The 25766-nt window shown below is 42.5% G+C and overlaps 1 protein-coding gene across 1 annotated transcript; it reads right to left on the bottom strand.

Moving 5' to 3' along the window:
* Positions 1–16067: 16067 nt before the first annotated feature.
* Positions 16068–25357, bottom strand: LOC112227524 (sperm-associated antigen 6). Its single transcript, XM_042308750.1, has 11 exons — positions 25192–25357; positions 24947–25042; positions 24630–24796; positions 23138–23321; positions 19102–19307; positions 18693–18866; positions 18369–18521; positions 17205–17396; positions 16920–17036; positions 16451–16596; positions 16068–16241 (listed from the first exon to the last, which is right to left on the bottom strand). The coding sequence occupies exons 1-11, from the start codon at positions 25214–25216 to the stop codon at positions 16178–16180; spliced, it is 1524 nt and encodes a 507-aa protein (XP_042164684.1). The 5' UTR covers positions 25217–25357; the 3' UTR covers positions 16068–16177.
* Between the last annotated feature and the right edge of the window lie 409 nt (positions 25358–25766).

Here is a 25766-nt window from a genome sequence, read left to right as displayed (position 1 = left end):
ACTAGGCTAAAGCACATGAGAATGACATATTCCTTACCATTGACCTTGGTACTGAGAGCTAGGCTCGGCCCAGTGACCGGTGGTAGAGTTATATCCAGTGACCGTGGGTGACCACTGGTGTCTCTGACCAGCTGGTGTTGCGAAACCAATAACTAGCCTGCTAATATTGTTGAAGTCACTAAGTCTAGGGGTTATAGGACTAGTTAACTGGTCTGTAACCTGATTTAAGATGCATCTATGTGAGAAATCAGCACATGTGCCTAGGTGTTGAACATGTACACGTGCCTAGGGAGACAGCAACCTTTCCTTGGTCCATTGCCAGCTCTTTCTCTCTTGACCTCTTGGTCGGCCAGTCCAAGCAGATTATTGTTGGTTCAGATGGTGACGAAACAAATATGTACAAAAAGGAAAAATACAAAAAGATATGCCCAAACTAGACTCAAAAACAAACAAACCAGCAGCTTTCCAAGCTGGAACTCTGACTGACCATCACCTTAATTGGCAGCACCTGGTGTGCTTATCAACCAGGCTCAGCATCTGGACAAGGTTGCTGCTGCCCCCTGGGGGATGGAGTGTAGAAGTATATTCTGGCTAGTGCGTTTGTCTATATCCTAACAGTGACACACACGTTCACAGTCCTGTTCTCAGAGGACACCAGATTCTCAGCTCTGACCACAACCTCAGCAGACCCAGTACGGACAAACAACAAACCAACGGTCACCTCCTCCTCTGCGGTGTAGCTGGGGTTCCGGGTACAGCACGAATACGTTCGCTAAGACCACCACAGACATGTTCGACCCTGTTGTGATGGTGAACGACACTGCATTCGGACGGACGACCGTTCATTGAGGGATCTTGGACCAGGAGGTGTGTGTGGAGGCCAGCCCAGCTGACTGGGTTGAAGGCTTTGACCATGACCAGACACAGTTCCTTGCAAAAATATTCACCCCCTTGGCATTTTTCCTATTTTGTTGCATTACAACCTGGAATTTAAATGGATTTTTATTTGGATTTCATTTAATGGACATACACAAAATAGTCCAAATTGGTGAAGTGAAATGAAAAATATTAACTTGCTTCAAAAAATGTAAAAAAATAAACAACTGAAAAGTGGTGGGTGCATATGTATTCACCCCCTTTGCTATGAAGCCCCTAAATAAGATCTGGTGCAACCAACTACCTTCAGAAGTCACATAATTAGTCCACCTGTGTGCAATATATGTGTCAGATTATCTGTCACATGATTTCAGTATATACAGTATATCATAAAAGTGAGTACACCCCTCACATTTTTGTAAATATTTGAGTATATCTTTTCATGTGACAACACTGAATAAATGACACTTTGCAACAATGCAAAGTAGTGAGTGTACAGCTTGTATAACAGTGTAAATTTGCTGTCCCTTCAAAATAACTCAACACACAGACATTAATGTCTAAACCTCTGGCAACAAAAGTGAGTACACCCCTAAGTGAAAATGTCAAAATTGGGCCCAATTAGTATTTTCCCTCCCCGGTGTCATGTGACTCGCTAGTGTTACAAGGTCTCAGGTGTGAATGGGGAGCAGGTGTGTTAAATTTGGTGTCATCGCTCTCACACTCCTTCATACTGATTGGTCACTGGAAGCTCAACATGGCACCTCAACATGGCACCTCAACATGGCACCTCAACATGGCACCTCAACATGGCACCTCAACATGGCACCTCAACATGGCAACTCAACATGGCACCTCAACATGGCAAAGAACTCTCTGAGGATCTGAAAAAAATAATTGTTGCTCTACATAAAGATGACCTGGGCTATAAGAAGATTGCCAAGACACTGAAACTGAGCTGCAGCACAGTGGCCAAGGCCATACAGCGGTTTAACTGGACAGGTTCCACTCAGAACAGGCCTCGCCATGGTCGACCAAAGAAGTTGAGTGCACGTACTCAGCGTCATATTTTTTATTTATTTATGTATTTCACCATTATTTAACCAGGTAGGCAAGTTGAGAACAAGTTCTCATTTACAATTGCGACCTGGCCAAGATAAAGCAAAGCAGTTCGACAGATACAACGACACAGAGTTACACATGGAGTAAAACAAACATACAGTCAATAATACAGTATAAACAAGTCTATATACAATGTGAGCAAATGAGGTGAGAAGGGAGGTAAAGGCAAAAAAGGCCATGGTGGCAAAGTAAATACAATATAGCAAGTAAAACACTGGAATGGTAGTTTTGCAATGGAAGAATGTGCAAAGTAGAAATACAAAGAAAGAATTGGTTTTGGGGGTGACTAGAGAGATATACCTGCTGGAGCGTGTGCTACAGGTGAGATGCTATGGTGACCAGCGAGCTGAGATAAGGGGGGACTTTACCTAGCAGGGTCGAGAGGTTATATCGAGAGGTTGTCTTTGGGAAATAGACGTATGTGTGCTGCCAGCATTGCTGCAGAGGTTGAAGGGGTGGGGGGTCAGCCTGTCAGTGCTCAGACCATACGCCGTACACTGCATCAAATTGGTCTGCATGGCTGTCGTCCCAGAAGGAAGCCTCTTTTAAAGATGATGCACAAGAAAGCCCGCAAACAGTTTGACGAAGACTAGCAGACTAAGGACATGGATTACGGGAACCATGTCCTGTGGTCTGATGAGATAAACCTTATTTGGTTCAGATGGTGTCAAGCGCGTGTGGCGGCAACCAGGTGAGGAGTACAAAGACAAGTGTGTCTTGCCTACAGTCAAGCATGGTGGTGGGAGTGTCATGGTCTGGGGCTGCATGAGTGCTGCCGGCACTGGGGAGCTACAGTTCATTGAGGGAACCATGAATGCCAACATGTACTGTGACATACTGAAGCAGAGCATGATCCCCTCCATTCGGAGACTGGGCCGCAGGGCAGTATTCCAACATGATAACGACTCCAAACACACCTCCAAGACGACCACTGCCTTGCTAAAGAAGCTGAGGGTAAAGGTGAGGGACTGGCCAAGCATGTCTCCAGACCTAAACCCTATTGAGCATCTGTGGGGCATCCTCAAACGGAAGGTGGAGGAGTGCAAGGTCTCTAAAATCCACCAGCTCTGTGATGTCGTCATGGAGGAGTGGAAGAGGACTCTAGTGGCAACCTGTGAAGCTCTGGTGAACTCCATGCCCAAGAGGGTTAAGGCAGTGCTGGAAAATGATCGTGGCCACACAAAATATTGACACTTTGGGCCCAATTTGGACATTTTCACTTAGGGGTGTACTCACTTTTGTTGCCAGCGGTTTAGACATGAATGGCTGTGTGTTGAGTTATTTTGAGGGGACAGCAAATTTACACTGTTATACAACCTGTACACTCACTGCTTTACATTGTAGCAAAGTGTAATTTCTTCAGTGTTGTCACATGAAAAGATATACTCAAATATTTACAAAAATGTGAGGGGTGTACTCACTTTTGTGATATACTGTATATACACCTGTTCTGAAAGGCCCCAGAGTCTGCAACACCACTAAGCAAGCAGGACCACCAAGCAAGTAGCAGCGCAAAGACCAAGGAGCTCTCAAAACAGGTCAGGGACAACGTTGTGGAGAAGTACAGATCAGGGTTGGGTTAAAAAATATATACGAAACATCCCACGGAGCACCATTAAATCCATTATTAAAAAATGGAAAGAATATGGCACCACAACAAACCTGCCAAGAGAGAACCACCCACCAAAACTCACAGACCAGGCAAGGAGGGCATTAATCAGAGGCAACAAAGAGACCAAAGATAACACTGAAGGAGCTGCAAAGCTCCACAGTGGAGATTGGAGTATCTGTCCATAGGACCACTTTAAGTCGTACACTCCACAAAGCTGGGCTTTACAGAGGAGTGGCTAGAAAAAAAGCCATTGCTTAAAGAAAAAATAAGCAAATACGTTTGATGTTCGCCAAAAGCCATGCGGGAGACTCCCCAAATATATGGAAGAAGGTACTCTGGTCATTGGAGACTAAAATTGAGCTTTTAAGCCATCAAGGAAAACTATATGTCTGGCGCAAACCCAATACCTCTTATCACCCCGAGAACACCATCCTCGCAGTGAAGCATGGTGGTGGCAGCATCATGCTGTGGGGATGTTTTTCATTGACAGGGTCTGGGAAACAGGTCAGAATTGAAGGAATGATGGATGGTGCTAAGTACGGGGAAATTCTTCAGGGAAACCGGTTTCAGTCTTCCAGAGATTTTAGACTGGGACGGAGGTTCACCTTCCAGGATGGCAATGACCCTAAGCATACTGCTAAAGCAGTATGCCAACCCTCGAGTGGTTTAAGGGGAAACATTTAAATGTCTTGGAATGGCCTAGTGAAAGCCCAAACCTCAATCCAATTGAGAATCTGTGCTATAACTTAAAGATTGCTGTACACCAGGGGAACCCATCCAACTTGAAGGAGCTGGAGCAGTTTTGCCTTGAAGAATGGGCAAAAATCCCAGTGGCTAGATGTGCCAAGCTTATAGAGACATACCCCAAGAGACTTGCAGCTGTAATTGCTGTAAAAAGGTGGCTCTACAAAGTATTGACTTTGGGGAGTGAATAGTTATGCATGCTCAAGTTCTGTTTTCTTGTTTTCTTTTTCACAAGAAACATTTTTTTGCTTCTTCAAAGTGATAGGCATGTTGTGTAAATCAAATGATACAAACCCCCCCAAAAACCCATTTTAATACCAGGTTGTATGGCAACAAAATAGGAAAAATGCCAAGGGGGGTGAATACGTTCGCAAGCCACTGCTGTCGATAAGTCATGGTCAGGGTCCAGTCTTCCGTGGTCCAGTCTTCCGTGGTCCTGTTGAATGCGGTGGTGTTGCCACTAGCAACCGTCCAAAGCACCTTAGATAGAACCCATGCAGTTGGCCTGCTTGGTTACTTTAAAGTTGTGTTCTGACCATGATTGAACCACAGCACTCCACGGTCGAACAGGGGGCGAGGGAGGGAGGCGGAGAGCAGAGGCACAGCAGGGTCAGAGAAGGAGTAGACTGTGGCTGTGAGGATATACTGCCCATGGTGGAGGGGAGGGGATAGAGCAGGCGGAACTGGCGGCAGCTGTTCTGTCCGGCAGCTGATCTGACAGGGGGCTGGAGGGCTGGGGGGAGGAGGACATGGACTGTGTGTGGTGAAGGAGAGGGACAAGGGGCGGGTGAAGGAGAGGGACAGAGGGAGGGTGAAGGAGAGGGACAGAGGGAGGGTGAATGAGAGGGACAGAGGGAGGGTGAAGGACAGTGGGAGGATGAAGGAGAGGGACAGGGTGAAGGAGAGGGACAGGGTGAAGGAGAGGGACAGGGGGAGGATGAAGGAGAGGGACAGGGTGAAGGAGAGGGACAGGGGGAGGATGAAGGAGAGGGACAGGGTGAAGGAGAGGGACAGGGAAGGGTGAGAGAGGTACAGGGAAGGGTGAGAGAGGTACAGGGGAGGGTGAAGGAGAGGGACAGGGGACGATGAAGGAGAGGGACAGGGGAGGATGAAGGAGAGGGACAGGGGGAGGGTGAAGGAGAGGGACAGAGGGAGGGTGAAGGAGAGGGACAGGGGGAGGGTGAAGGAGAGGGACGGGGTGAGGGTGAAGGAGAGGGACAGGGACAGGGTGAGGATGAGGGTGAAAGAGAGGGACAGGGGGAGGGTGAAGCAGAGGGACAAGGTGAAGGAGAGGGACAGGGGAGGGTGAAGGAGAGGGACAGGGTGAAGGAGAGGGACAGGGGAGGGTGAATGAGATGGACAGGGGAGAGGTGAAGGAGAGGGACAGGGTGAAGGAGAGGGACATGGCTTTGGTTGTGGTAGAGTTCAAGCCCAAGGGTGTGGGTTTGGTTTTGATAGATATTATGGTCAGGATTGTCATTGGAGGTGTGGTTGTGGTCGTGTTTGAAGCTGTGTTCTCCCTAGTACGTTTTGAGGTTGGTTCGGTTTCGGTAAAATTATTTTAAAAATAATAACGGTTTTCGAATTCAGTTTTGATTATTTTTCAACATTAAATGTACTATGCATTATGTGGGTTGAATGCTGTAACAACACAGAATAAAACAATGAATAAAAGTCCCATATTGGTAGTGACTGTCCATTACTGATTATCACTTATTAACCATAGTTTATTCACATTACTTTAATAAAATATTTTGTTGTGTATATTACATGTTTTATTTGATATCGTAATAATTTAATTCTAAGTCATCATCTCATCTCTATAGAGCTGCTTAAAGCTGTCTGACAAAGTCACTATTTTATTAGTTCTTCAAAGTAAGTAAGGCATACTTTTATGACTGCTGAATACCAACTATCAATCACTTAGATCATGTATTTTCAGGTAGAGATACCTCGCGAAGCAACTGCTCTCTATCCCTCTTGATCGTGAGTCTTCTGTCTCTTCTCCCTCTTTGTGTCTGCCCCACACCAGGCAGGAAGCGATTAAACGAGGGGTTTCACGCTCACCAACATCTGTCCAAAATAAGCCCAATGCGTTTCTATGGACTTATTTAGGACCTAAGTTTGTTGCTTACCTTCCCACCTTTGGGACAACGACTCCCATTGTGAGGGTGAAGACATGAGCATCTCCTCATTATATACAGATCTCTGCCCATACAGACCAGACAAGTAGGCGCAGAATAGATTATGGTCATTGTAGTTTAATTATCACGTTTTCTGCTCTAAACTACACGGAGTATACCAAACATTAAGAACACCTGCTCTTTCCATGAGATAGACTGACCAGGTGAATCCAGGTGAAATCTATGATCCCTTCATGATGAACACCTGCTCTTTCCATGAGATAGATTTCACCTGGTCAGTCTATGATCCCTTCATGATGAACACCTTCTCTTTCCATGAGATAGACTGACCAGGTGAATCCAGGTGAAATCTATGATCCCTTCATGATGAACACCTGCTCTTTCCATGAGATAGACTGACCAGGTGAATCCAGGTGAAATCTATGATCCCTTAATGATGTCACTTGATAAATCCACTTCAAATCAGGGTAGATGAAGGAGAGGAGACAGGTTAAAGAAGGATTTTTAAGAATTGAGACATGGATTGTGTATAGGTATGTTACTGTGACCGTATTACAGCCACACCGGTGATAAAATTCCACATGACCGTTTAGTCACAGTAATTAGGCTTCTCCAAGCTCTGATGCTCATTAGTAGCCTACCATACTTGCAAACTGCCTGTTACTCAGCAGTCTATTGTCCCTCTAATCACTCTGACATAAATGCAAATGTGATCGAAAATCTAACCAAACACTTCATGAGAGCCCACGATGCGCAACATTTCTATAGGCTATGCACTTGCGTGAGAAAACAGTGATGGCCACTATTAAAAAGAGGAGAATCCCATCAGCTTTCCATAGGCTATGCCTACTATATTAATGTATCATCTTTCCTAATGTTAAGCACATTGCTTCTCTTTAAAACAGGAGTATAGCCTACCTGGCTGGCATGAAAATTAACCAGTGGAAAAGCGTCCTCCATTCTCTATTTAAGTGCATAGATGACATGTATCCCCCCCCCCCCTGTTTTGAGACAGGTGCATGGTAATGGTTCATTCTAAATCAAAACAAGTTTCACACATTTTATTTAGTATATGTAAAGACAAGATTAAATCAAGAATAGTCTGATGGGTGACAATATTAGCTGTTCATTTGTGAATGATGCCCAGAGTATGAAATAATGCACACATTTTTTTGCGACTTTTTCAAATAATAGTCCCACACCTCATGTAGCCTAGCCCGTAGGTCTATATGTTTTAATAAGGTCAGTATCACACCTCATGTAGCCTAGCCTGTAGGTCTATATGTTTTAATAAGGTTAGTATCACACCTCATGTAGCCTAGCCCATAGTCCTGTATGTTTTAATAAGGTTAGTATCACACCTCATGTAGCCTAGCCCATAGTCCTGTATGTTTTAATAAGGTCAGTATCACACCTCATGTAGCCTAGCCTGTAGGTCTATATGTTTTAATAAGGTTAGTATCACACCTCATGTAGCCTAGCCCATAGTCCTATATGTTTTAATAAGGTCAGTATCACACCTCATGTAGCCTAGCCTGTAGGTCTATATGTTTTAATAAGGTTAGTATCACACCTCATGTAGCCTAGCCCATAGTCCTATATGTTTTAATAAGGTTAGTATCACACCTCATGTAGCCTAGCCCATAGTAGTTTTAATAAGGTTAGTATCACACCTCATGTAGCCTAGCCCATAGTCCTGTATGTTTTAATAAGGTTAGTATCACACCTCATGTAGCCTAGCCTGTAGGTCTATATGTTTTAATAAGGTCAGTATCACACCTCATGTAGCCTAGCCTGTAGGTCTATATGTTTTAATAAGGTTAGTATCACACCTCATGTAGCCTAGCCCATAGTCCTGTATGTTTTAATAAGGTCAGTATCACACCTCATGTAGCCTAGCCTGTAGGTCTATATGTTTTAATAAGGTTAGTATCACACCTCATGTAGCCTAGCCCATTGTCCTGTATGTTTTAATAAGGTTAGTATCACACCTCATGTAGCCTAGCCCATAGTCCTGTATGTTTTAATAAGGTCAGTATCACACCTCATGTAGCCTAGCCCATAGTCCTATATGTTTTAATAAGGTTAGTATCACACCTCATGTAGCCTAGCCCATAGTCCTCTATGTTTTAATAAGGTTAGTATCACACCTCATGTAGCCTAGCCCATAGTCCTATATGTTTTAATAAGGTTAGTATCACCTCATGTAGCCTAGCCCATAGTCCTATATGTTTTAATAAGGTTAGTATCACCTCATGTAGCCTAGCCCATAGTCCTGTATGTTTTAATAAGGTCAGTATCACACCTCATGTAGCCTAGCCCATTGTCCTGTATGTTTTAATAAGGTTAGTATCACACCTCATGTAGCCTAGCCTGTAGGTCTATATGTTTTAATAAGGTCAGTATCACACCTCATGTAGCCTAGCCTGTAGGTCTATATGTTTTAATAAGGTTAGTATCAGTATCACACCTCATGTAGCCTAGCCTGTAGGTCTATATGTTTTAATAAGGTTAGTATCACACCTCATGTAGCCTAGCCCATAGTCCTGTTTTAATGTTTTAACCTAAGCCTAGCCCATAGTCCTAGTTTTAATAAGGTCACACCTCATGTAGCCTAGCCTGTAGGTCTATATGTTTTAATAAGGTTAGTATCACACCTCATGTAGCCTAGCCCATAGTCCTATATGTTTTAATAAGGTTAGTATCACACCTCATGTAGCCTAGCCCATAGGCCTATATGTTTTAATAAGGTTAGTATCACACCTCATGTAGCCTAGCCCATAGTCCTATATGTTTTAATAAGGTTAGTATCACACCTCATGTAGCCTAGCCCATAGGCCTATATGTTTTAATAAGGTTAGTATCACACCTCATGTAGCCTAGCCCATAGTCCTATATGTTTTAATAAGGTTAGTATCACACCTCATGTAGCCTAGCCCATAGTCCTCTATGTTTTAATAAGGTTAGTATCACACCTCATGTAGCCTAGCCCATAGTCCTATATGTTTTAATAAGGTTAGTATCACACCTCATGTAGCCTAGCCTGTAGGTCTATATGTTTTTTGTATTGAATTTTACCCCCTTTTTCTCCCCAATTTCGTGGTGTCCAATTGTTTTTTTAGTAGCTACTATCTTGTCTCATCGCTACAACTCCCGTACATAAGCAGAGTCTGAGTTTCAAGTTTGGGGAAGATCATTTTCACCATAAAAATGCCCCTTTATAATAAAAGCATAACATGCATAATAGCATTTGTGGTCACTTTTGAGTCCGGCTCCTACGTACACCACTGTTTGACATTTTCAATTTGTTGTTTGAGGCATTGATCTCATAAGGCCCTGGGTTTTGCAGTGTCCAATCAAAAAGACATCGTCCTGGATGATGACACTGTGTGATTTTTGACCTTCATGGCCCCTCCCACTGAACTGAACGTCCATGGACGATAGGTTCTCTCCTCCCAGGCCTTGTATCCCTGAGAACCACACAACAGTCCAATCACCACATCAATCAATCAGTCAATTATGAGGTTATTAATACTGTAGATAATTACCATTTTACACTGTTACTTCTATAAAACCAGGTAAATGGTGGCTGGATATAAAGTTTAATTAATCTGTTGGCTGAGTCGAAGGAGCTGCTAGGTACCCAGAAACCTCCAGGAGGAAAGCCCAGCATACAATGTGTCAGTCAGCACATCCAGGCTGATGTTACAGATGTAAGGCCCCAGACTTCTGTACACAGCCAAGAGGTCCTTCCCATCTCCACACGGCAGACACACAGAGGCACAACACCTGCAGACAGATACAGTACACGTACAGCAGGTATGAGAGATGTTTGAATTAACATACCCAGCAGTCTACTCAATTATTTTCTACAGTATGTAAAAATAGGAGAAAATGCATCTACAGATGTAGGATCTTAATTTGATCACTCTTTTGTTGCTGAGAATGCAGATGAGCTTCGTGTTTGACATAAATTCACTGAAAACGTGCACTAACAGACAGTTATATTAACAGTATTGTACTTTTCATGTACTCTACTTCTGTCCAGCTAATACTCTAACCACCGATCAAGCAACATTATGGACTAAACATTCAAATGTTGTTGCTGCAGGATTATTTTGATATGCCAATACAGGTCAAATTAAGATCCAACACCTGTAAACTCCTGGGTATATTGACATAATGTAATACAAATCTTACTCATTAGAGCAGGGGTTCCCAAACTCTTTCACTCAGGCCCCACTTCCAGCATTTGGAAACATCTCACGCCCCGTCTATTTCTATGGACACAAGCACTGTTCATGACAAACTGTTCACACCCCTCTTGTAGGTGGAGAGAACATTTTACAGGTTTAAAGCTTATTTCATGCAATTCTACACGTTTTGTCATGGGGTGCAGAGAACATTTTACAGGTTTAAAGCTTATTTCATGCAATTCTACACGTTTTGTCATGCGGTGCAGAGAACATTTTACAGGTTTAAAGCTTATTTCATGCAATTCTACACGTTTTGTCATGCGGTGCAGAGAACATTTTACAGGTTTAAAGCTTATTTCATGCAATTCTACACGTTTTGTCATGGGGTGCAGAGAACATTTTACAGGTTTAAAGCTTATTTCATGCAATTCTACACGTTTTGTCATGGGGTGCAGAGAACATTTTACAGGTTTAAAGCTTATTTCATGCAATTCTACACGTTTTGTCATGCGGTGCAGAGAACATTTTACAGGTTTAAAGCTTATTTCATGCAATTCTACACGTTTTGTCATGCGGTGCAGAGAACATTTTACAGGTTTAAAACTTATTTCATGCAATTCTACACGTTTTGTCATGCGGTGGAGAGAACATTTTACAGGTTTAAAGCTTATTTCATGCAATTCTACACGTTTTGTCATGCGGTGCAGAGAACATTTTTCTGTGTTAAAGAATTTTCTTGCAATTCAAATCCATTTTGCCATGTCTAATGTGTATTCATGTGATATTTGAGTGACACAAACATTACAACAGAATCAATGGGCTCAAAAACCTGGCTAAAAAACGTGAGCTGACATGGGCTTGTTGATCTGGACATTCCTGACAAGTTATAAATAGCTCTCTAAGGTCTGCAATGACTGACATGACAAGAGGAATCCTGATGATGCACTACCCAATTTAGAAATGGCACCTTGTGCATTCTACTACTTTCAAGATACAACTTTCAAGATTAAGTTGAAAGCCGGGACCCCTCGGGCCCCATGCTTACCCCTCAGTTTGGAAAGCACTGCACTAGAGCTGTCACAATAAAAAGCACTTTAAAAGATGATATCTTACCACCCTGTAGAGTTGTGTGTGTCTGACTCCTCATCAGTAAAGCTGTCGGGACACTCCCTGGTCACTAGCCCCTCCATCAAATCAAATCCAAATCAAATCAAATCAAATCAAATTTTATTTGTCACATACACATGGTTAGCAGATGTTAATGCGAGTGTAGCGAAATGCTTGTGCTTCTAGTTCCGACAATGCAGTAATAACGAGCAAGTAATCTAACTAACAATTCCAAAAAAAACTGTCTACTGTCTTATACACAGTGTAAGGGGATAAAGAATATGTACATAAGGATATATGAATGAGTGATGGTACAGAGCAGCATAGGCAAGATACAGTAGATGATATCGAGTACAGTATATACATATGAGATAAGTATGTAAACCAAGTGGCATAGTTAAAGTGGCTAGTGATACATGTATTACATAAGGATGCAGTCGATGATATAGAGTACAGTATCAACGTATGCATATGAGATGAACAATGTAGGGTAAGTAACATTATATAAGGTAGCATTGTTTAAAGTGGCTAGTGATATATTTACATAATTTCCCATCAATTCCCATGATTAAAGTGGCTGGAGTAGAGTCAGTGTCATTGACAGTGTGTTGGCAGTAGCCACTCAATGTTAGTGGTGGCTGTTTAACAGTCTGATGGCCTTGAGATAGAAGCTGTTTTTCAGTCTCTCGGTCCCAGCTTTGATGCACCTGTACTGACCTCGCCTTCTGGATGACAGCGGGGTGAACAGGCAGTGGCTCGGGTGGTTGATGTCCTTGATGATCTTTATGGCCTTCCTGTAGCATCGGGTGGTGTTAGGTGTCCTGGAGGGCAGGTAGTTTGCCCCCGGTGATGCGTTGTGCAGACCTCACTACCCTCTGGAGAGCCTTACGGTTGAGGCGGTGCAGTTGCCATACCAGGCGGTGATACAGCCCGCCAGGATGCTCTCGATTGAGCATCTGTAGAAGTTTGGCTGAGTGCTTTTGGTGACAAGCCGAATTTCTTCAGCCTCCTGAGGTTGAAGAGGCGCTGCTGCGCCTTCCTCACGATGCTGTCTGTGTGAGTGGACCAATTCAGTTTGTCTGTGGCTAGAGGCAGGTAGGCTAGTGGCAGGTAGGCTAGTGGCTAGAGGCAGGTAGACTGGTGGTTAGAGTATTGGACTAGTAACTGAAAGGCTGTAAAATCAAATCCCTGAGCTGACAAGGTAAAAATCTGTCGTTCTGCCCTGAACAAGGCAGTTATCCCACTGTTCCTAGGCCGTCATAGAAATTAAGAATTCGTTCTTAGCTGACTTACCTAGTTAAATAATGGTAAAAAAAGGTGAACTGTTGGGGGTACGAGTTGGGAAACACTGGCCTATACAACAGTTCAGTTGGGCCTTTTTTTTAATTGTCTTAAACTTCTACCTTTTCCTGAAATGGTTTCGATAGCTCCGTTAACAAAAACGGAATGGAATAATGCAAACGATAACCGTTTGATTTGGTGTGTTTGTGTGTGTGCACAAGAAGTGCATTTTCCATTTCTCTGCTTTCATGGGGTTAATAAGTCAGGCGGCCGGAATGCAGTTAAAGAAATACAGATGTCTGGAGATGAAGGATTGCAGAGACTGTGTAGATCAAGTGAAAGGTTGGAGGGTTTTCAAACCAACAACCGATGAAGACCGGTAGCAGGTTCAACCAAGCCATGCGTAAGAAACAATACACACTGGCGTGAGAAAAAAACGTGAAAAACGTAAACTAAACCATTTCAAGGAGGAAGAGAGAAAGCGTCGCATTGTAAAATTAAACAATTATCTTCAACCGGGAGTAGAGCAGATTGCATAGCACGCACTAATTATACACATCAATTAACCATGAATACATGTACTCACACGCCCTGTATCGAATGTTTGAACAAAACGTATAATAAACTAATTGTCCTTCGATGTGAACAATCGTTCCAAAACCATCTTGAAAATAATGAAATGCGAAGACTTGTTTTGTAGCTTAAATAAAAATTCAGATTTCTAAATTAGTAGACAACCAGCATATACATCTAAAAAGAGACCATGAATGACACGAGAGCCATGTTTCACCCGCAGAATGTAGTCCTCTGTTGCTCAGTTGGTAGATGGTTTGCAACGCCAGGAAGGTGGGTTCAATTCCCGGGATTACCCATACGTGAAATGTATGTACGGAAGACCGTAAAATGCTTTGGATAAATGGCATATATTATTTGTATTATAATTAATCCAGTGTGCATCAGGGCCTTGGTTATTTTTGCAACAACAAAAAAATCTCTCCAATAAATGTTATTTAAAATGCGACCATTATGTTAATTAACATTAGCCTATCAAAAACAAAACTCCCATCACAAAAATAGTTTGTTTCCAGTTGGTCTGTATATTAATATTATATTATTAATTAATTAGCTTACATTATTTAGTGAGATTGTAAAAGAAAAAAATAAATATGTTGCTGTTCATTTGGACATACTTTGTTCATTCTGACGTGTGCTCCAGAGAGCTCGCATTGAGTTCTCTCTCTTGTCTGAGGGTCATGACTACAGTGAACCTCTAAACCATTCCTGATTATGCAGCCTTGTTGCACCCCACGGGCCATTTCTTTTCTGCACGTGTTTGTCCAAATTTACATGGCATCCAACACAGCTGAGCTCTCTTCATTCTATTCTATATCCAAGCGATTTTTTTTTTTAAAGAAGGGAAAATATTCTGGTGGTCATGTCCAGGCCTGTGGTTTATATGCTAATGAAACATACTATGTTGTTGTCTTAGGTCTCTCTTTATGTAGTGCTGTGTTGTCTCTCTTGTCGTGATGTGTATTTTGACCTATATTCTTATTTCATTCATTTTTAATTTTTAATCCCAGCCCCGGACCCCGCAGTAGGCCTTTTGCATTTTGGTAGGCCGTCATTGTAAATAAGAATTTGTTTTTAACTTACTTGCCTAGTTGAAATAAAGGTTAAATAAAACAATTCAATAAAAGGCTCTTCGCCCATATGTGCCAATAGCGTCACATAGGCTGATACAGTGGTTAGAAACCCTCGCACACACACCAATCATATATTATTATTTTTTACCGTCAACGCAATCCCTAGTTAAAGCTTGCCGGGGCCAGTAAACAAAGAGGGGAGGGTCGCCATGTGCGGCACGGCTGTTGGAGAAAGGAAATGTGAGCTGGGAGGAGAAAGCGGCCGCCAGGGGGTAGCAGAGTGCTGGTTACAACTGATAGGGGTCTGTGCGGTAGTCTACAACAACTGCACAAAATACACCTAAAGACAGCTCTCAACAACATTCCGTCTGTACGATCGAAAATGGCAAGTACATTTCTTAATAATAATCAGAATTAATTTGTTAACATCCAACTGAGTAGACCTTCTAGGTTATAAGATGATATCCCGTAAATTCATCGAACGGAAGACCTTCTATGAACGAAGAAGATGCATCTACATACAGGTCATCGTTAGCCCTCCTAGGAAACATTCTTTTAAGGTGGAGATATGGAAATAAAACAGCATAGTTCGTATCTAATATTGGTTGAATCTTTTTTTTCACTGACCTGTTTTTAACGATTTTTTGGATGGTATTAGGCTTGTTACATTACATTTCTATCCTTCTTGTTTTAATACCTGCATGCTGGATGATTGGGTTTCTATCACCAAAAACGTAATATATCCTTTAAATATAACCTGGGTGGTTCGAGCCCTGAATGCTGATTGTCTGACAGCCGTGGTATATCAGACCATATACCATGGGTATGACAAAACATTTATTTTTACTGTTCTAATTACGTTGGTAACCAGTTTATAATAGCAATAAGGCACCTCGGGTTTGTGGTACTCCACGTTAAGAACAGCCTTTAGCCGTGGTATATTGGCCGTTTACCACAACCTCTCTGGCCTTATTGCTTAAATATAAAACCCTCTGAATATTAACAGGTAGTCTAGTGGTTAGGGTGTTGGGCCAGTAACCGAAAGGTTGGTAAAAGGTAAAAGTCTGTCATTCTGCCCCTGAACAAGGCAGTTAACCCACTGTTCCTGTCATTGTCAATAAGAATTTGTTCTTAACTAACTTGCCTGGTTAAATAAAGGTTAAAAAAAATTAAATAACACAAAACTAGGTGCATATACAATGTTTCAAAGGTACCAGTAAATTACTTGTTCAGCAAATTAATGAGGAAGTTTGTCATTCCTCTTCAAATGCTCACATAGGCCAACTCAGCTATGATAATGCACATACAAAGACAGACAACAGAATCAGTGCATTAATAAAATCATGTTTTATAGAGTCTTCTGTCCTCATATTCATGGATGAGGGTGAAACAGTAAAACGATAATATCCCATTCAGTGTCAGTAAGGAGGGGATGTGAGCCCCAGACCCTCAGACAGGCTGGTACTTCTCTACCCGCTCCAGCAGAGTCTCTGAGTAGCCGGGGGAGTAGTATCTACAGCAGGAGAACATAACAAAGGTTCACTTGGGGCTGACAGAATGTCTGCTAGTAGAAACACACTACATTCAACTGATGTTTTAGCCAGTAAATTAATCAATTACATGGCGCGTGTGTGTGTGGTGTGTGTGTGTGTGTGTGTGTGTGTGTGTGTGTGTGTGTGTGTGTGTGTGTGTGTGTGTGTGTGTGTGTGTGTGTGTGTGTACCTGACTATCTCCTCAGGGTAACAGCTGTTGATAGTGTTGATGTACTCCTGCAGGGCAGATCCAGGATCAGCCTTAATCTCCTGAACCTTCTTCAAGCCTCCACTGGTCACAAACAGACGACGAGCCTTGCTGTCATGCGGCAGCACCTGGAGAGGGGGAGGGGAGAGGGTGGTGGTGGTGGGTGGGGGGTATAGGGATTACAAAGCATTGGAATTTCTGGACTGTCTGAATCAAACCTTCGGGTTAGGTTTCCCGAACAGAGATCAAGCCTAATCTTGGATTTAATTGCACTTTTAAAATGAACTAATGAAAATATAATTTCCCAAACATGGTTCAAAATAGTCAGAGACTGGATTTACACAGTCTGATTTTTAGAACTAAAACATTATTAGGCAGTGTGGGTCCATTCTGCAATACCTAGTAGTGTGAAGAGGCTTATGTAAATAAAAGTTGATAAACACGCCCCCACCTTGCTGAACTGGCAGACGACGTGTTTCAGGATGTTGCTGGGAGCTTCGTAGAGCAGGGGCTCCAGAGCAGGCAGGTAGTTGCACTTTGGTAGGATGCTCTTAAGAGCCTTCTTAGCCTGGGTGGAGGGGGGCAGGACTCAGGATGATACAGGACACGTTATGGTTCGTTTATTGTTTGTTACTCTTATGACCCTTAGAAATGTTCAGTGTAGAGCTTCAGTAGCACCCTGTGTCTACTACACAAGCTTCTGGTAACCTGTGACAACATTGACCTATGACCCTACCTTGACCTGCAGGTCCTCGGAGCTGTCTGTGTCCATGTAGAGAGCCAGCAGGCTGGGCAGGATGTTAGCCGTGGCAACGGCCCTGGCGTGCTCCGGGGTGTGGCGGCCGATCTGGCCAAACGCCCACGCTGTTGCTGCCTTGATATGTTCCTCTGGCTCCTCAGACAGACAGATGGCCAGCTGGGGCACCCCCTACAGGGCCGGAGGAGCAACAACAAGCAGGGAGGACAGGAGAGGTGTTGAAGGAGAGAGGGAGGAAGAGAGAGCACAGAGCTTGCAGGCGATGCACAGTGCACACACCAGGATTGGGGTCATATCTGAATTGAGTTGTGAATTGGCCACACACCACCGGAAGCAATTCAAATGGCTTATTTATTCTGCACATCACAATAGTAATGTTTATTTTGTTTATCATGTATGATCACAACTACCATGTAGCCTGAGGTTGAAACATTTAGTTTTTAAAGCTAGTTCTCCTAAAACTATTTAAAATAATTACAGGGGTCTTTAAATATGCTAAGATCATGTTGTGGGTTGTCTATAATAATTCATCATTCCCATAATTTATAAAACATCATCATATATTTTTCTTCTACCCAGAATGCATTAGATCAAACACTGCAGTATGGAAAGGAACAATCTAACAAGATTCCCGAAAACACGCAACTTCAATACAGCTCTGCCTGGATGTGCCTTTTTCGTAGCAGGTTAGTAGAATTAGGTTAAGGTTAGGAAAAGAGTTAAGGTTAGCAAAAATGCTCTCCTAACCTGCTACAAAAAGTCACTTCCAGTCATAGCTGTATCGAAGTGGCGTGTTTTTAGGGAGTCCCCAATCTAACATCTCATGACAAAGATAAACACTGTTTGACATCTTTGAGTTATAATCAAACTAATATTTGAAACTATATATATGTATTCTTTGCGTTAATGAGTGGCATATCCTTTTGATAAAATATTTGTCAAATTAAAAAGACTTTCATGTTTCACATCTCAGTTGAATTGCTTTGAATTGCTTTTATTAAATTATACATTTTTTCAAGTCAAATTCGATAAAATATCTGCTTTCTGTGAGGTGTGGCCAATTAAAATTAAATTCAAATTCATTGTTTCAATTGAATTAATTTCTGAAATTCTGAATTGGCCCCAACCCTGGCACACACATACCTTAGAGACGATGACGGCCATGGCAAGGTTTTCAGAGTGAGCAGCCACGTATCCAAGCATCATGATCCCTGGCAACCGCACGTTACCATGGCTATCACCCAGGTAGTCAATCACGGCCGCCACACCACCCGTGTTCACGATCATCTGAGACAGCTGTACACATACACACACATTCGGGCGAGGGTAGGGGCACATGTGAGAATTTGGTAGTGTGTTAGGGAGTTTGGTACCCCTAGTGTGTGTTTGGTGTCAATGAGTGTGTGTTCTGATGTCTGGTGTGTGTAGTGTCTGTGTACCTCTGATGTTTGGTGTGTGTGGGTGTACCTCAGGTGTGTGTTTGGTGATCTCTCTCATCAGCGTGGTGACGTTCTTCTTGACATACTCGTCAGGGTCTCGGAGGCAGGCCAGGACAGCAGGGAAGATCTCTGCCTCCACCACCATCTCAGCCAGGTCCACTGAGTGCTTACTGATCTGACTCAGCGCAGAGAACACCTGCCTCTGAATGGAAGGAGAAAGGGGAGGGGGGAGAGAAGAGAGAAAAAGACAGGGGAGAAGGAGAGGAAGTGAAGAAAGGGATGGAGGAAAGAACAAAAGTGGCATACAGGATTTAAGAGTGGACTGTAATGTATATTCTAACGTCATCTATGTCTGTTTACATTGACAACATAATGACTGTGTCAACCTGTCAGACTTAAGGAAGCCTTATTTTGTCTCAGCGTTCCTGCCGCCTCACCTTCAGCTTGGCGTCGGGGTTGAGAATCATCTGGGCCAGGTGTGCGATGGCGCCGGTGTCGACCACAGTCTGAGCCAGCTCAGGGGAGTGCTTGGTGATGTCGCTGAGGGCCGAGGCAGCGATGCGTTTCAGGGCCACCTCTGGTTCCTGGATACACAGCACCAGCAGAGGAACGGCCCCCGCATCCACTACCTCCTGAGACAGGTCTACATACAGAGAAGAGAGGGGTGTTAGTGTGTGTGTGTGTGGTGTGTGTGTGTCCGTACGCAAGTTACTTGTGTGTATGTGTGTGTCAGGATTTTCTAATCGTTTCGTTCTGAACAGAACCAATATTTGTTTTGTTCCGTTCAACTGTTCCGACCAGCAAAATAAAGTTCTATATTGGGTCGAACCCGAAAAAAGTATTGGTTTATATTGTTCCTTTCTGTTCCTTTTTTAACCTGTAAAATCATAAATAAAAAATGTTTAGCTCACTCAATGACTTCACCAATCAGTGCAGATAGAGCAGGTAAGCTAGATGTTTACATGCGCGATGGAAAGACGAGTGTAGCCTATGGCGCAAGATGCGACTGACATTTTGTGGGTGGGGAGAGAGCAAGAGAGGGTTGAGGAGGAGGCTTGAAGTGCTGGACATCTTGTTATGACATGTATTATCTGAATTAGGTCCACAGAATTATACCTACGGAGGAGCGGCATCTATGAAGGAACTTTGAATGTCCTTTGAGCTAGCTACAGTAGCTAACAAGCTTGAGCTAGCTACAGTAGCTAACAAGCTTGAGCTAGCTACAGTAGCTAACAAGCTTGAGCTAGCTAGATAACAAGCCTGTGTTTGCAGAGCGGCACCAGAATTAACAACACGTCTTACCTTTTTGTAGTTAATAAATCCAACATTAAATGTGATAACAAAGCCTATAGTATATTAACTGGCAATGAAAAGTTAATCCATTTTTCTCTAGCGAATAAAAATCTCTCTCCTGATCTTCAGAATCACGATTGTAACGTCAGTACATTAGCCTATGGTAACGTCAGTACATTAGCCTATGGTAACATCAGTACAGAAGTCTATGGTAACATCAGTACAGTAGCCTATGGTAACATCAGTACAGAAGTCTATGGTAACATCAGTACAGTAGCCTATGGTAACATCAGTACAGAAGTCTATGGTAACATCAGTACAGTAGCCTATGGTAACATCAGTACAGAAGTCTATGGTAACATCAGTACAGTAGCCTATGGTAACATCAGTACAGAAGTCTATGGTAACATCAGTACAGAAGTCTATGGTAACATCAGTACAGAAGTCTATGGTAACATCAGTACAGAAGTCTATGGTAACATCAGTACAGAAGTCTATGGTAACATCAGTACAGTAGCCTATGGTAACATCAGTACAGTAGCCTATGGTAACATCAGTACAGTAGCCTATGGTAACATCAGTACAGTAGCCTATGGTAACATCAGTACAGAAGTCTATGGTAACATCAGTACAGTAGCCTATGGTAACGTCAGTACATTAGCCTATGGTAACATCAGTACAGAAGTCTATGGTAACATCAGGACAGAAGTCTATGGTAACGTCAGTACAGTAGCCTATGGTAACATCAGTACAGTAGTCTATGGTAACGTCAGTACAGTAGTCTATGGTAACATCAGTACAGTAGTCTATGGTAACATCAGTACATTAGCCTATGGTAACGTCAGTACAGTAGTCTATGGTAACGTCAGTACAGTAGCCTATGGTAACATCAGTACAGTAGTCTATGGTAACGTCAGTACAGTAGTCTATGGTAACATCAGTACAGTAGTCTATGGTAACATCAGTACAGTAGCCTATGGTAACATCAGTACAGTAGTCTATGGTAACGTCAGTACAGTAGTCTATGGTAACATCAGTACAGTAGTCTATGGTAACGTCAGTACATTAGCCTATGGTAACGTCAGTACAGTAGTCTATGGTAACGTCAGTACAGTAGCCTATGGTAACATCAGTACAGTAGCCTATGGTAACATCAGTACAGTAGTCTATGGTAACGTCAGTACAGTAGTCTATGGTAACATCAGTACAGTAGTCTATGGTAACATCAGTACAGAAGTCTATGGTAACATCAGTACAGTAGCCTATGGTAACATCAGTACAGTAGTCTATGGTAACATCAGTACAGTAGCCTATGGTAACATCAGTACAGTAGTCTATGGTAACATCAGTACAGTAGCCTATGGTAACATCAGTACACTAGCCTATGGTAACATCAGTACAGAAGTCTATGGTAACATCAGTACAGTAGTCTATGGTAACATCAGTACAGTAGCCTATGGTAACATCAGTACAGTAGCCTATGGTAACATCAGTACAGAAGTCTATGGTAACATCAGTACAGTAGCCTATGGTAACATCAGTACAGTAGCCTATGGTAACATCAGTACAGTAGTCTATGGTAACATCAGTACAGTAGCCTATGGTAACATCAGTACAGAAGTCTATGGTAACATCAGTACAGTAGCCTATGGTAACGTCAGTACATTAGCCTATGGTAACATCAGTACAGTAGCCTATGGTAACATCAGTACAGAAGTCTGTGGTAACATCAGTACAGTAGCCTATGGTAACATCAGTACATTAGCCTATGGTAACGTCAGTACATTAGCCTATGGTAACATCAGTACAGTAGCCTATGGTAACATCAGTACAGAAGTCTGTGGTAACATCAGTACAGTAGTCTATGGTAACATCAGTACAGAAGTCTATGGTAACGTCAGTACATTAGCCTATGGTAACATCAGTACAGAAGTCTATGGTAACATCAGTACAGTAGTCTATGGTAACATCAGTACATTAGCCTATGGTAACGTCAGTACATTAGCCTATGGTAACGTCAGTACATTAGCCTATGGTAACGTCAGTACATTAGCCTATGGTAACGTCAGTACAGTAGTCTATGGTAACATCAGTACATTAGCCTATGGTAACGTCTACATTAGCCTAAACATCAGTACAGTAGTCTATGGTAACATCAGTACAGAAGTCTATGGTAACATCAGTACAGTAGTCTATGGTAACATCAGTACAGAAGTCTGTGGTAACATCAGTACAGAAGTCTATGGTAACATCAGTACAGTAGTCTATGGTAACATCAGTACATTAGCCTATGGTAACGTCAGTACATTAGCCTATGGTAACGTCAGTACATTAGCCTATGGTAACGTCAGTACATTAGCCTATGGTAACGTCAGTACAGTAGTCTATGGTAACATCAGTACATTAGCCTATGGTAACGTCAGTACATTAGCCTATGGTAACATCAGTACAGTAGTCTATGGTAACATCAGTACAGAAGTCTATGGTAACATCAGTACAGTAGTCTATGGTAACATCAGTACAGAAGTCTGTGGTAACATCAGTACAGAAGTCTATGGTAACATCAGTACAGTAGTCTATGGTAACATCAGTACAGTAACCTATGGTAACGTCAGTACAGTAGCCTATGGTAACGTCAGTACAGTAGCCTATGGTAACGTCAGTACAGTAGCCTATGGTAACATCAGTACAGTAGCCTATGGTAACATCAGTACAGAAGTCTATGGTAACATCAGTACAGAAGTCTATGGTAACATCAGTACAGTAACCTATGGTAACGTCAGTACAGTAGCCTATGGTAACGTCAGTACAGTGACATATGCTTTGAAGGGGGGAGGGGCTACAGTAGCGTGTGGTTTGAAGGGGGAGGGGCAGGTAGCCTAAACATGCACACACACTGGTAAAGATGTTCAGCTGGCAGGCAGACACTGGAAAACGTTTCTGAGTGACAGAGTGAAGGCTTTGCATCAGTGCTTTGTTGCATTGTTTTTGAGGGACTAGAGAAAAAGGCCTAGAACTTAAAATAATGTTATTAGACTAATGGTTTTGTTCTGGAACAGTATGGATCACTTTCATTCTCAGTTCCATTTCTGTTCCTTGAAAAATGTTGTCATTTTCCATTTCTTGGTTCTGTTCCCTGAATCGGTTCCAACCCCTGGTCTGTGTATACTATGTCCTTACTTGCATTGTGGCGTGCAATGTACCCCAGAGCCCAGGCAGCAGCCTCCTTGACGTCAGGGTCAAACTCCTCCAGAGAGATGACCAGAGCGTCCAGCGCCCCACAGTCCACCACGGCCTGGGCCAAAGCAGGGCTGTGCTTGGCCACTGCACGCAGGACAAATGCTGCTGCCTTCTTATAGAACCGCTACACACACACACACACACACACACACACACACACACACACACACACACACACACACACACACACACACACACACACACACACACATAGAAGGAGAAAACATTTAATACACATTTAGCAGATGGAAGAAGAAAACATTTAATACACATTTAGCAGATGCTCTTTAAAGCTGCAAAATGTAACTTTTTGGGTGAACTGACTAAATTCACATAGAAATGTGAGTTGTACATTTGTCACGCATTGAAAGCAGGTCTAAGAAGCGATAGAGCTTCTCTATGTGCACTATTTCTATGCTTCTTGTTCTTAGAGATGCACTATGCAGAAATCACTGTGGCATTTCCTGGTGGCTAAAATTCTAATAGTTTGCCTAATTTCAGATTATGTGACAAAATTAGCAAGTATAGTGTTGAGAATCATTGTACCATATAAACCGCATTGAAACATATTTTCCATAACTGAAAATATTGTATTTTCAGCTGTTTGAAGCTGGTGTACCAAACCAAAAGTAAAAGATGCAAAAACTAAACATAAGAACTGGATGCATAGAAATAGGGAACATAGAACCGATCTACTACTTCTTAGACTTTCTTTCGATAACAATGACAGATCTATAACTCATACTTCTATGTGAATTTGGTCAGGGCGGCCGAAAAGTTACAGATTGCAGCTTTAAGTTCTGCTTTCACACTCCAGCTTCAAACAGCTGAAAATACAATACTTTTGTTTTTGAAAATATATTTCTCAGCGAGTTTATACGGTACAATGATTCTCTGTACACATTGCTTGTTTTGTCACATAAACTGAAATTAGGCGAACTATTGGAATTTTAGCAATCAGAAAATGGCGGAGCGATTTCAACATATTGAATCTTTAAGCGAGAGTTTACATTCAGAGTATTAACTATGCATGCAGACCCCTGTGAGAAGGCAGATTGAGAGAGAGGCCCTGATGTGGTGTGAAGGGTGCTTTAGCCTTTGGAGTGGCCCCCTGCCCAGGGTACAATGCCAACACACTCTCAGGGTCAGGGACACCATTCAGCAGGGTGAATGAGGGAGTGTATGTTGGTGTATATACACACACACACACACACACACACACACACTACACACACACACACACACACACACACACACACACACACACACACACACACACACACACACACACTTTCAGACTCACAGACACACACAGACATACGTTCTGCTCGGCCAGAGAGTAGACGAGCTGTGGGAGGATGTCTCCCTTGACGACGGTTGGTGTACACACACACACACACACACACACACTCACAGACACACACAGACATACGTTCTGCTCGGCCAGGGAGTAGATGAGTTGTGGGAGGATGTCTCCCTTGACGACGGCCTCTGCCAGATCTTCATTGTAGCTGGCCAGTCTTCCCAGAGCCAGAGCAGCTGTCTGCTGGATGGTAGGAACCACATCTAGCAGTAAAGGCCTCAGCAGGGACATCACACCTAGAGGGGGGACGTGTAGGAAAGGAATTCTGTCTTGTTATAAGTTATCGATAGAACTGTGTTCAGCACATAAATGAAAGTCAGCTAAAATAGAATATTGGTTTGAAAAAATACATATATACAGAAATGGGTACCCAAGTCCCAATTTACCAGCATTTTGTAAAGTTTCAATGTTTTGCGGTCTTGTCGCAAGCTCAGCAATAGTCTGCACAAACTGTGTCCTTGATTTCTGATACTGCTCAAACACTAAAAGGCAAAAATTAACGATCCATTAGTATTAAAAAATGTAAACTGTTCTTTAGCTACGTTTTGCAGGCACTATCTTTACTCTTGAGGTTGATTCAAAACAGCTTTGAAAACAGTCTTGAAAAAATTGCAACTACAAATGATCGTACCTTGTAAAACCTGTCGTTGACTCATGATTACAAATTTAATTGAAAAAAATAAACTCCACTTTTCTTATGAATATGTAACTGCAACAACTATATTGTTGCTTGTTAGTTTTGCCTAAAACAGCAGCTGTAAACAGTACGGTGCAGCATCTGCCTCGCTCTTACAGCCTCAAGTTCTGGTTAGCGTGTAACCGTTGCCGTAGCGACAAACCGGAAGCATTAACAGGGCTTTCTCATCGCTCGTGCTGCTCAAAAATGAGTTAGCCGTATGGTTAAGGTTAGGGTTAATGATAGAGTTAGGTTTAAAATCACATTTTTAAGAAGAGAAATTGTTGAAATGGGAGAGGTTTATGACTTCGTGGGTATAGAACAATGACTCTATAGATGCTAGTGATGACAGTTCTGGTGTCGCTCCAGCAAAAATATATTGCCAAGTGAGACAAGAAGACTTCTTTCATTCTATATGTTGAAAGATGCAACATAGTGATAGCTCACATGCGATCACACTTTTATGCAGATAAAAAAGCTAATCACAGCATAATTAGAACGATACTTTGAAGATTCAAATGGTTACACTA

Source organism: Oncorhynchus tshawytscha, linkage group LG29, assembly GCF_018296145.1.
Source record: "Oncorhynchus tshawytscha isolate Ot180627B linkage group LG29, Otsh_v2.0, whole genome shotgun sequence".
In the NCBI taxonomy this organism is placed as follows: Eukaryota; Metazoa; Chordata; class Actinopteri; order Salmoniformes; family Salmonidae; genus Oncorhynchus; species Oncorhynchus tshawytscha.
Note: the sequence above shows the minus strand (reverse complement) of the source record. Positions and strands in the feature narration are given on the sequence as shown.